Here is a 12,014-nt window from a genome sequence, read left to right on the forward strand (position 1 = left end):
TGGTACTTTATAAACTGGTAATTGCATATAAAAGATTGACGCAAGATAAGTAAATCACTGTTGGGTGTCCTTTGATTTTAGGGTTAGGTTAGATAGCACATCGTGTATACGTAAACCTATTAATCTCATTCCGATTTCTGCAAAAGCAGAAACATACATGTCTAGAAGAAAAAAAAAAAAAAAAAAAAAACCATTAAAACAAATGATTCTGGTCGGTCCAAATAACAAAATTTTCCCCCTACTTGCTCACTCCTTTCTCTACCCACACCCCACCCCCCCTTCTTCTAATCAGAAGAAACTGCCGCTCAAAAGAAAAAGACAAAAACACTTCAGATTTGAAGGAAGCCATTTCATGCGACTATAGCAATAGGAATTTAGATCAGCAAGGAAATCGTTGGAGTTGTCAGGCTGGTTTATCCTTCAACGCCTCATCTGCACAATGGACCAAAATTGTCAATGCCTTCACTATAAGCAAATACTAGGGCAATAAACCTTTGCATAATATTAATATATAATATATATAAGAAAAAAAAAGCCCGATAAAAACCGTAGGAAAATAAACACAAATACAGAAGAAAAAAGGTCAGACAGTTTGTCTAGCAGCATATATAATGGAGAAAAACAAATGCAGGCATTCCTAGATAAGTTGGGATGGGGAAAGAAGTGCATAATCATGGCAAGTTATAGCCCACCGCCCAATACTCTAATAAGCATAGTGCAGTCATTCATCAACAGTCTTAATTAGATGCCATAACAATCCTTTTACAGATTATCTAAAGGCTGATTTCATGATTCAAGCACGAAGCATACATATTAGCTAAAGTTTTTCATATAAATACAAATAAGGGAGGCCCCATAAATGATTTGTGTACAAAAGCACATGCATGCCCATGAGAACAGGACCTGCTTTCTCATTTTCAAGAGGCTTTTAATTAACTAAACTTTGAAAACATATATTTAGTACAACCAACCACTTAATGGATATATAAGAAAGTTATCACAGACAGACAACATGCGTACAAATCCCTAACAACCACGCAAGATTAAAGTTCAAGTGAAACAGAACTTCATGGATGCAGCTGATTCGGAGCAAAAGAGGAGAATATATATTTCATAAATTAAATTTGATCTTTATTCTGAGACCAACATGATATACCTTGCGCTTCTTATGTCTTCCCCCCATTCCACCCCTAGCACTACTGAAGCTTGGAATCTGCCCATCATTTTCATCTTCCAAAGGTAAAGTTTTGACTTCATCATAGAAATTGTCCGTCAAACCAAGCAACCTGATATATACAAGTTCAGAACAGTCAGCCAACAGCAAATTCTACCCAAATAAATTTGACATAATTGAGAATAATACCATAAATTAATTTTTAAGTGTGCATACCCATTTCTTGACTTCTTTAAGTGTTTCTCCCTCTGTTTCTCCTTCTTTGTAATAGGAGCACGCATAAAAAGCTCCTCTTCTTGCCGTGCACGGTCCTCCATCTTTGCCCTGTATCTGGCTAGTTCTAAACTTTCAGCTCCAACACTTTCTACAATCTGTAATTTGACATAATAGTAAGCAATTATGAGAAAATCCAGCATTCAAGCCTTGTAACCCCACAAAAACAGTCCACAACAAACCTCTTCAGGCCTCCCCTCCAAATCATCCACCAGTTCCCTAACAAAAGCACTCTGCCTAGCTTGTCGTAGAGTATTCTTTTCCTTTCTCAATGCATTTTTGTCCTGCTTTGACAACTTATCTTCCTCCATCGAAGTGGGGGCAAATTTGGGAGGTCGATACACATCATTACCATCCTACAATACATAAAGAGAAGAAAAAACCTTTTAAATGGTCCAGCAGGTGGGAAAAGAGGAATTCAAATACTGTAATGATGTGCATTTCACCTTAGAAGTCACATCTGCTTTGCTAACTAGCATGTCAGGGTTCGGGCGATATTTCAACAAATCGTCTGTTTGCTGAGGCACACCCGCTTGTGATTCCTTTTCACCTGGCTGTACATTCTCAGTTGTGCTTGCAGTAACCTTGGTGAGCTTCTCGATTTGGTACTGTAGCTTCTTGTCAATGGGTCGAATCTTTTGCAACCAAAAGGGTGAGAACTGATTAGTGACTGATTACACAGGTTACCAGAATGGCAGGAGAAAGAAAAACAGATACCAAGACGCCATACCTTTTCCAGAAACAACCTTATCTCCACGAGGCTCTGAACAAAGGGATGGCCATTTATTGAGAACCCTCTAGCCTTGCGAAGCAAGTAATAGACAAGTGACTGGCAATAGTTTAAGAGCAGCAAATGCTTGGCTTCAAGATAGCTTATCCCTTCCGCTGTTGGATAATTATTTGATTTCACCTGATACACGGAGAAGAAAAATAAAAATGACACATGTGCCTTAGCATGCTTGGTATACTAACAGCCCGTTGGGATTTCTATAATCTCCAATTGTTACGGAAATATTGATTCTGCAAAAAGTGAGAAACTTATAAGAAAAACAAGTTTTCTGGTGGAAATGCTTTTTCCATCCCTTGCGTTAAGTTTAGGCCTCAATGAAAGCACTACCAATCTAGATATGGTTTTCCTAAAACCTAACAAGTGGCACAAATTTTTAGAAAGCAAACATTTCTGCACCGCAAGAAATGGAGCCACAGCGAAATTACAATGACCCAAGAAACAGGGACATATTTACCTTTGCAGTTAAAGCTTGGACTTTGATCCTCACTGTATCTAATCCTTCCTTCATTTCCTTCAGCACAGCAGCAAGCTGAGGAGCTTCTCTGAAAAACAGAAGCAATAGAAGTAAAAATCAGAATTTGACTATCAAATCCAATTAGCATTTAGCATCACTGCACCTTCACAAGTTTAACTTACGCCTTTACTCTATCTTCAGAGCTTGCGTTTGAAATTGTAGCGTCCTCCATGCCTTTGAAGCTTTACTTTTCTATGCAATCGGTAAAAATATTAATCAGAAGCCTTTTAAGAATAGAAAAATATGAGCACAATACTCATGGATGTGGGCTCTTTCAAGAATTCCTTGCCAAAGAAACATAATTGGTAACTATGATAAATAAATTACGGTTCCATAAATCAAACAAAACCTTCAGAATTCCCAGATAATTATTTTTGTTATAATTTTTTGCGGATAAAAATACAAATTTAACGAGACATAATAATATCCAAAATTGATAAACAAAAAAAAGAACGGAGCAACTAAATCAGGGATTGAAATGCTCATTTGGGTAGCCCTAAATTCCCACTTTACCATACAGACAGCTCAAAGGAGCTCAGCAAGCACATGGCTTTTGCCCAATCTTAGCGGGGGAAAACATCAACAAAACATAGAGCTTGATGAGAGAGAGAGAGAGAGAGAGAGAGAGAGAGAGAGAGAGAGAGAATAAATCAGCAGAGGAAGAAGAAGATGAGAGAGACCTGAGAGAGAGAGAGAGAGAGAGAGAGAGAGAGAGATAGCGGCTGTGGCCTGGACTGTTAGTGGGAGGAAGACAGGCTGCGCTGCGAGAGAGACCGTGACGAAGAGAAGCAGCGAGGAGGAAGAAGGTGTTGTGCTTGAGGTTTTAGTTTGGCCCTTTTTTTCCAAGAAAAGAAAAGAACAGAAAGAAGGGGTTTAGGACCTACGCATCAAAATTTAAGCCCTAGCACTAAACCTCCCGCTTTTTATTTTATTTTATTTTATTTATTTGGAAAATTAGTACAAATAGAGTTACTTACATTAACATTTCATGATATTTTCGGTATTTTCATCAAAACTTTTAGGTTTCAAAAATTAATAATTTTATATAATATAAATTTAACCTTATTGAATATATGTGCAATATAATATCAGAGACTAACTTTGTCATTTGCATAAATTATATATATATAAAATCATTAATATTTGGACTAAAAATCAATGAAAATGGGTTTTATGAAAATTTAAAATTTCAGGAGGTGTTCGTATAATTTTCGAAACTTCAGGAGTTTTGTGAAAATACCAAAAACCTTAAGAAGTGTTAATGTAAATAATTCATACAAATACTAATTGGGATTAATAAGGGTATATATATGACTTTTTTTTATTTATTATTTATGCAAGGAGTACATATATGACATGTTAATTGAATTGGTCCAAACTTTTGGAGTGCCTTCAAGCGGTCATGAAATTTTGTGTGTCTCTGTCACTTTTATCCAATTTCGTTAAATATCTCTAGAGAAAATCAAAAAAGTTTTTAGACACCCAACTTCATAAAAATTTGTACATAAAGCTCCAATTTTATCCCTTTAATTAAAAAGAAAAAATGAAAATAAAGACACGTCCAAAGGTTGTTTAGCTAGCCACTCTTTCCTCAAAATTTTGTGTTGCCCTACTAAATTGATAAGAAAAAGTAAAAACTAAAAGAAAAAAGAAAAAAGAAAAATAGCAACCCACCACCACGACACAAACATCCCCATCCCCATCCCCAACTGGAACTCTATGCTTAAGTATTTCAGAACTTGGTATTTAGGGGAGTCGCGAACCCTAACCTGAAACCAGAAATTACAGCACCAAAAAACTTGAAACTTGAAGTCTTGGTTTGTATATCAAAGGGTTTGTGTAACAAAAACTACTCTGAGGCTGAGAGAGAGAGAGATAGAGAGAGAGAGAGAGAGAATGGGGAAGAACGAGAAAACGGGGCTGGGTAGGGCTCTGGTGAGACAACACAACCAGATGGTTCAGCAGACGAAAGAGAAAGGCCTCATGTACAAGAAGCAGCAGAAGAAGGTTCTCGAATCTGTCACCGAAGTCAGCGATATCGACGCCATAATCGAACAAGCCGACGAGGCCGACCGCCTTTTCTCCATCAACAACCCAACCCCAAACCTCCTAATCGACTTGTAAGTTCCCCCATTGACCCCTCCCTCAAATGAATTAAATTTTTTCTTCTTAATTTTTTGGATTATTGCATTGGGTTTTTGTTTTTTATTTATTTTATCAATTGGGTTTTTCATTTTCTGTAATTTAATGCGAGAAGGGATGGAAATGAGATAAGCCCAGAGCAGAGAAGGGAGCAGCAGAGGAAAGAGGAGGCCTTGCATGCCGGGAGTCTGCGGGTCCCACGGAGGCCTCCGTGGACCCCTGAAATGTCTGTGGAGCAGCTTGATGCCAACGAAAGCCAGGCCTTCTTGACCTGGCGCAGAAGCCTTGCGCGGCTTGAGGAGAACGACAAGCTTCTTCTTACTCCTTTCGAGAAGAACCTCGATATTTGGAGGCAGCTATGGCGGGTCGTTGAGCGAAGCGATTTGGTAAGATGGTTTCTTTCATAGAAAGTCCACGGCCTTGTCTTTTTTTCATTATCAATTTACTGTTATGTAATTAACATGGGTTGTTCTTGTTTTCAGCTTGTGATGGTTGTTGATGCACGAGACCCTCTGTTCTATCGCTGCCCTGATCTTGAGGTAATGTTACTAATTCATAGCTTGTTTTCATCTTGTGGTGTTTAATTTTTAGAGGATGGATGATAAGGGAATAAGCACATTGTTTAAATTTTAAATTGTGATTAATTTGTGCTTGATACTGACTTTAATTACTATAAGGACTTCGAAAGTTTTGAAAGAGCAAGTTGTTACCGTTGTCTTTGTGTTCGGACTGATTTTTTCCTGCTTATGTCGGGTCTCTATTGATGGTGGGAATCCCTTCCATTGGATTTCAAGAACTAATTGTTTATACTTATAGGCAATGAAATGAAGAGTAATCAGAAATGTTGTTGTTGTTTTTCTCTGAATGAACTTTTAGAAACTGTGATTCTTTCCTCTTAGGGGATGAGTTTTACATGATATGTTTGTTTCCTGATACAGGTATATGCACGAGAGGTTGATGAGCACAAAAGGACAATGCTGCTCGTTAACAAAGCAGATCTCTTACCTTTATCTGTTAGGTTGGTATTTTTGTAACCATTATTATCTGATCTATTCTCCAATTTTACACCCTCCTAAATATTTTTATTACTTGGCTTTTCCTTCAGAGAGAAGTGGGCAACATATTTTCGTGCTCAAGATATTCTCTTTGTGTTTTGGTCGGCTAAAGCTGCTTCAGCTGCTGCAGAGGGGAAAGATCTCAGTTCCTCGTGGAAGACAGAAAATAGCCTGCAAGAATCAGAAGACCCTGATACAAAAATATATGGGAGGATTGAGCTTTTGACTCGTTTACAGTCTGAGGCAGAAGAGATAGTCAAACTGAGGAGGAAATCAGGATCCAGTGGTATAGGCTCACCCAGGATCCGTTTTCAAGGAAATTCAGCTTCGAGTAATGTAGTTGTGGGATTTGTTGGTTATCCAAATGTGGGAAAGAGCTCGACAATTAATGCCTTGGTAGGCCAGAAGAAGACAGGTGTTACCTCTACTCCTGGGAAGACAAAGCATTTCCAAACATTGATTATGTCTGATGAGTTAACCCTATGTGACTGCCCTGGATTAGTTTTTCCATCCTTTTCAAGCTCAAGACATGAGATGATTGCCTCTGGTGTATTGCCAATTGACCGAATGACTGAGAATAGGGAGGCTGTGCAGGTAGTGGCAAATCGAGTTCCCAGACATGTTATTGAAGAAGTTTACAGGATTGATCTGCCAAAACCCAAATCATATGAACTGCAGTCTCGGCCACCTCTGGCAGCAGAGTTTCTGAGGGCCTACTGTGCCTCTCGTGGGTATGTTGCCTCAAGTGGGCTCCCTGATGAAACGAGAGCTGCACGCCAAATTTTGAAGGATTACATTGATGGGAAGCTGCCCCATTACCAAATGCCTCCTGGAATGACCAATGAAGAAGATGTTGCGGAACACAGCTTGTCTGAACAGCATGAATCGGACGCCTCTGATAACGAAAACCCTGCAGATGCTGAAGGTGAAAACGTACCGGAGCTTGATCATGCCCTGGATGACCTCAATTCATTTGACATAGCTAATGGGCTTGCTACCAAGAAGAAAGTCACTGTCAAGAAGCCCACTGCATCTCATAAACAACACAAAAAGCCTCAAAGGAAAAAGGATCGCACCTGGAGAGTCGGGAATGATGGTGGTGATGGAATGCCAGTAGCAAGATGCAATTTTGGAAATAAAGTGCCGGAATGTTTTGTTGAAAAAAAAAATACAATATAACTGATGTTTAATCAACTGATGATTATATTAGAACCTGTTCTGAAAGTCTGCCTGCAGATTTTACTTCCAATAGGCATGCCTACAATCTCCTGGATAGTTTGTTTAGATCTACCATTAGATGTACCACCAGTTTTCGTTTCAGCATTCTTTTATCTTTGTCATATTGTCTGAGATTCCAACAATATTCTGTATCATTTTATGATAGAATAGCTATAGATATCCCGTCTTCTCGTGGAGGTAGATTTTGATCATAAATGAAAAGTTTTCAGAATTGGAACCGAAATAGTTCTACTGGTGCATGAATTTCATGACCCTCCTTTAGTCTAATGATTCTCTGTCATCAGGGTTTGCTTCTTGTGCTATTCTTCTTTATTAGTGCGTTGAGTGCCAAAAATATATTTCAGACCTTGTACTCAAAAGAGTTTTCAATGTGACATGCAATGAAGCTGTTGCTAGTCATATGTGTTTTATGTAATTGCAGTGAATCTGATTCTGGTCAGATGCTATCTGGAGTTGAGTCTATGTGGCCAGCACTAATGATTTAGTTGCTTATTCTTTTAACACCAATAATCGACTCATTCACTTTTGTTGGTTATAATTTGTAATTGAAATTTGGGGGTGTTGTGGTAGTATGCAATAATAGAATCAATCAAAAGAACAGAGAGAATTTAGGCAAAACCAACTTTATAAGCATCTTCATCCAACAAGCCATTCATTATATAAACAGTAGAATGGCATCCTGTACATATCCATATATCCATACTAAAAAAGAAACCAAAAAAGCTCAGCCAATACATTACATTTTGTACTCCTAATCTAAGGCCTCCTCTGATCCGAATACACAAATGATCCACACTAGACGTCTTGTATACACTCAACACTTCCGTTCTATCTTCTTAAGATGAAATTGTCCCTCACTGGTGCTTCAAGGTTCTAATGACAAATGTCTCTTAGGATACAACGACCTCCTTGTGGTAGTAGCACTCCAAACCACAAGAATAAAGAATGCAGACTTGTGTATGAACTCTCTCTTAAGCTACTCTCAAAATTCTAAGAAACTAATGTAAAGAAATGCTCCAGAAAACTTGATATCCATGAATTGATTGAACACAAAATAATGTAGTGGGCTTCTCTATTTATAGATGATGAAAAGCCATTTCTCAAAGTATGTGACTTAATCTGAAAAGGCAAGTGATGCATCTCTTCACTTAAAAAATGAACTTTATTTCAAACTTTAATAGTCATAGCTTTTTCATTTTAATTTCCATTTAATAAAACTTCTAACAGTATTAATTAATATAAAGGCTATAAAAACTACGAGGCGAAATTAGGCCTAGTCAGGAACCAATAGGTCAGATTAAATAGCCAGCTTTATTAAATGGTAACACTTCAACAACAAGAAAAATAACATCTTCTTTTTTCCTTTTTAGAAGTTTTAACTTCTAGGATTTTGTTAATGTGGGTCATGCCAACAAGGACCGAAATATATTAGAAAATAAAAATTTAAAACTTTTTCTTGGTGCACTCCATGACATCTCCATGCTAGCTAGCTAGAGCTCTTCAATCTTCATAGACAGATGTAAATTATCAATGGGACGTTTTGAAATGGGTCGGTTTGAAATTGGAACGATCAGCAGAAAGGAACCAGTCGGTGAAGTTTTCGAGGGTAGTTTCGTTAACCCTGTAATGGTTTTGAGTGAATTCAAGCAAATCTGACCATGTGAAATCCGGAAACTTTCTTGTGCCTCCCTCACCTTTGCGCACAAGTTCCTCTGCGGGCTTCACCACCTTGTCAGCTCTAGGACACATAAAGAAGACCAAAGACCTCCTCTCCTTGTGGCTGTTCACAGCAGCCCTGTGCAAGCAACTCCGGTATATGCCATTCGATAATGCCTGCAAGATTAATTGATACTCATAATTAGCACTAATTATAATTAATTATTAGTCAATTAAACTAATTTAATTAATATTCAGTACATGCATGCACGCATGCGTTTGTATATACATATATATAGCAACTTGATCGATGACAATAATTAATTTTTAAATGAATGATTGAATTAAATTAATTATAAAAGGAAAAGGGTTAGGATTAGAGTATACGTTACGTACCGCGAAGACGTCTCCAATGTTGATGACTAGGGCACCAAGAACAGGCCGAACCTTGTGCCATTTGTTGTCAACAAACACATCAAGCCCTCCAACCAAGTCTTGGTGAAGAATGGTGAGGGCATTAGGATCACAATGAGGTCCAGTTCCAAGAGAAAGATTTGGCTCTTGGCAAGTTGGATATAAGTTGGTTCTCATGATAGACACAGCATCTTCAAAGAACTCTCTATAGAGCATCCGATCCACTCCCAACCCGATTGCCAGGAGTTCCATAATTGAAAGAGACAAAGAGTGCATTGCTTCACTATACTTTTGATACACCAACCTACGTACAAAAAGGAAGCCCAAAAATTAATTAAGAGTACGTGCTCTATAAAATTTAATACCTAACTATAATAACATGTGATACGTACATACATATAACATTGCTCTACTCATGTGTCTTACTTACCCTGTTTGTTCGAAATCTTTGCTTATGGTGAATTTGAAGTAATCGGCCACAGTTTTTTCTGGACCGTCTTGGAAAGCAAAAGAAAAAGTTTCCTTCCATGGCAAATTGGACGAAAATCGATCCATATGGGCACCCGAATAGCCATAAGGGCTACCAGGACGCCTCTGTACCTTTATTTTCTCCTCGATGGGAAGATTGAAGAAATCATCCACATGATCATAAGCGAGTTGGATGAGATCTGCATCAACCCTATGGTTGGTCACTTGGAAAAAGCCGTGCCTCAAGCAAGAAGACCTAATGAGCTTGGCAGCATTCTCAGTTGCCACAACATCACCATTGAAGAAGCCCTCAAGATCCACTACTGGCGCATTCAGCTCTTCTTGAGCAGAAGCCGCGTCCTCCTCAGGCCATTTGAAATTAGCGGGCACATGGGATTGTTTTTGCAGGTAATTTGAGTCAATAAAACGAGAACCATCCTTTGCTGTAGGAGGAGGAGAGGACAAGAGAACAGAGGGACTTGAAGCCATATTGGACAATTTTCTTTTTTCTTTTTTGCTTAAGATTGAGAGAGAGAGACACGGACAATTGAGAATAGGTGGAGGTATGCAGGGAATTTATATACAATCCATATGGGGTCTGGGAAGACAACTCTATATCAAGGGAAATGTAATTCAGATCAATTTTTAGTAGTAATTATTCTTTTTTGATATGTGCCGAGCATGTTTGGATAAAAAGATTTAAAAAGAAAGAAATTTTCATTGCTTTCCATACAAATACAATTAACTTGTTTGGAAAAATAATAATACAATTAACTTGTATTATGGGTGTTTTTCTATGTACTAATTTTCTCAATCTTGCCAAACAAACGAAATAATTACTATACATATGGCAATTACTTTTGGCCATGCGAGGAGTTCATTGTATAGTATTGATTTAAAACAAATTTGGATGTGTCTTTACATAGTATTATTTTCAAATAAAGTTTCATTAATTATTATCAACTCCTTGTAATTTGGATATGTACAATGTATTTGAAATAACTATATACAATGCATCACATCTAATACCGATGAACTTGCTACGAGCAAGAGAGAAGAAGAAAAGTGAAATTGTTAGTCACAATCCTGATCTCTTAGACCACAGGAGTCCAAGAGATTGTGGTCACTTACTATTGAATATTAATCCAATTGTTTAAAAAAGTTTCTTAAAATGAGTGTAAGATTGAATGAACCGTTAAATTTACATCTAACGGTGAGTGACCACAAATCTCTTGGACTCCTGTGGTCCAAGAGATCAGAACTGTTGTTAGTCATTAGTCCTGTACACTGCATACTACCAAGTATAACAACCGAGTCCCAGTACTTTTAACTTGCCCACCTATTTCCATCCAAACCAAAACAATCAGCAACGCACTTTAGAGAGCATAGGTTGTAACCATTTGAGGGACCACATAAGTCTCCTGCACTGGGTGTTGGCACATGATTTTCACCGACATAAGTCTCCTCTATCAACACTGCACCGAGGGTGGAGCAGAGTTAATATGAGCCGCCGTCGTGGCGTGGGTGAACCAAAATGAGGTATTGGGCTGGGCGAACCTCAACTAATATTTCTAGGTATAAGACTATAACTTACAGTTTCAGCCCACCAACTAAAGAACATCTGCCATGCCCAACACTACTGATTTATAAGGAATGGCTATTGATCCTACATTACAACTCATTGGTCCTCTTAAAAGAGTTTTATTATTGGTAAATTTCGGTGAATTGGGAGGAATTTGGCTCGATTAGACCAAAATACCCTTTCACGTGAGTGTAATATGGTCATTGCGTAATGAAATTGGGAGAGATTTGACATAAATTGAAATGCGTTCTTCAATTGCTTTGAATTGAAAACTACAAGGTCAAATTTGACAAAATTGAAACTACATAAACAAAAGTGGCAAATCGTCAAACTAGAAGGACAAAAATGACTTTTTGCCAAAATATATATCAATGTTTATTATGAAAGTGGTAATGTAATGTGTATCTTTATTGATATACTTCTAAATTTAATCAGATGAAACATGACAAGCTCAATGAAATTGGATCTCTCTCTCTCTCTCTCTCTCTCTCTCTCTCTCTCTCTCACACACAAGATCAATCAATCAATAAGCCAAGGAAGCTAAAAAAACCCAATATTTTCAGCATAATCCCACCTTTGATATTTTGGTTTATATTTTTTACTAGCCCTTTGGCACATGCTCACGCATGTGTCAATTGGTTTTATTTTTTATTTTTTATTTTATTTTTAGAATTAAAAAAAGATAATATGGGTAGTTATGTTTTATA

The 12,014-nt window shown here is 37.7% G+C and overlaps 3 protein-coding genes across 6 annotated transcripts; 1 reads left to right on the forward strand and 2 right to left on the reverse strand.

Moving 5' to 3' along the window:
* Positions 1-107: 107 nt before the first annotated feature.
* On the reverse strand, positions 108-3,602 carry LOC117633623 (neuroguidin). Of its 4 annotated transcripts, none has more exons than XM_034367309.1 (9): positions 3,444-3,602; positions 2,874-2,940; positions 2,692-2,779; positions 2,178-2,357; positions 1,894-2,082; positions 1,630-1,803; positions 1,391-1,545; positions 1,157-1,286; positions 108-432 (listed from the first exon to the last, which is right to left on the reverse strand). In XM_034367309.1, the coding sequence occupies exons 2-9, from the start codon at positions 2,921-2,923 to the stop codon at positions 421-423; spliced, it is 978 nt and encodes a 325-aa protein (XP_034223200.1). In that variant the 5' UTR covers positions 2,924-2,940; positions 3,444-3,602; the 3' UTR covers positions 108-420. The 4 variants fall into 4 exon arrangements, with proteins under 4 accessions (XP_034223200.1, XP_034223185.1, XP_034223193.1 ...); XM_034367294.1 differs by having other exon boundaries at positions 2,874-2,945; XM_034367302.1 differs by having other exon boundaries at positions 2,874-2,945; positions 3,436-3,602.
* Positions 3,603-4,368: 766 nt separating this feature from the next.
* LOC117615350 (GTPase LSG1-2) lies at positions 4,369-7,412 on the forward strand. Its single transcript, XM_034344418.1, has 5 exons — positions 4,369-4,871; positions 5,009-5,279; positions 5,376-5,432; positions 5,832-5,911; positions 5,999-7,412. The coding sequence occupies exons 1-5, from the start codon at positions 4,648-4,650 to the stop codon at positions 7,125-7,127; spliced, it is 1,761 nt and encodes a 586-aa protein (XP_034200309.1). The 5' UTR covers positions 4,369-4,647; the 3' UTR covers positions 7,128-7,412.
* A 1,075-nt stretch (positions 7,413-8,487) lies between these two features.
* On the reverse strand, positions 8,488-10,291 carry LOC117621266 (gibberellin 20 oxidase 3-like). Its single transcript, XM_034351644.1, has 3 exons — positions 9,688-10,291; positions 9,240-9,561; positions 8,488-9,020 (listed from the first exon to the last, which is right to left on the reverse strand). Exons 1-3 carry the CDS (start codon positions 10,212-10,214, stop codon positions 8,715-8,717), a joined length of 1,155 nt encoding a protein of 384 aa, XP_034207535.1. The 5' UTR covers positions 10,215-10,291; the 3' UTR covers positions 8,488-8,714.
* Positions 10,292-12,014: the final 1,723 nt, after the last annotated feature.

Source organism: Prunus dulcis, chromosome 1 (assembly GCF_902201215.1).
Source record: "Prunus dulcis chromosome 1, ALMONDv2, whole genome shotgun sequence".
NCBI lineage: Eukaryota > Viridiplantae > Streptophyta > Magnoliopsida > Rosales > Rosaceae > Prunus > Prunus dulcis.

Bases quoted from the DNA above. Each gene is read 5' to 3' on its own strand.
- LOC117633623 (XM_034367309.1), bottom strand. From the start codon at position 2,923: ATGGAGGACGCTACAATTTCAAACGCAAGCTCTGAAGATAGAGTAAAG. The intron at 2,083-2,177 runs GTATGGCGTCTT...TGGTTGCAAAAG, and splicing joins TAAGGTTGTTTCTGGAAAAG to ATTCGACCCATTGACAAGAA. The intron at 1,287-1,390 runs GTATGCACACTT...TGTATATATCAG, and splicing joins TTAAAGAAGTCAAGAAATGG to GTTGCTTGGTTTGACGGACA.
- LOC117615350 (XM_034344418.1), top strand. From the start codon at position 4,648: ATGGGGAAGAACGAGAAAACGGGGCTGGGTAGGGCTCTGGTGAGACAA. The intron at 5,280-5,375 runs GTAAGATGGTTT...TCTTGTTTTCAG, and splicing joins TCGTTGAGCGAAGCGATTTG to CTTGTGATGGTTGTTGATGC. The intron at 5,433-5,831 runs GTAATGTTACTA...TTCCTGATACAG, and splicing joins ATCGCTGCCCTGATCTTGAG to GTATATGCACGAGAGGTTGA.
- LOC117621266 (XM_034351644.1), bottom strand. From the start codon at position 10,214: ATGGCTTCAAGTCCCTCTGTTCTCTTGTCCTCTCCTCCTCCTACAGCA. The intron at 9,562-9,687 runs GTAAGTAAGACA...TTTTGTACGTAG, and splicing joins AAAGATTTCGAACAAACAGG to GTTGGTGTATCAAAAGTATA. The intron at 9,021-9,239 runs GTACGTAACGTA...TTAATCTTGCAG, and splicing joins ACATTGGAGACGTCTTCGCG to GCATTATCGAATGGCATATA.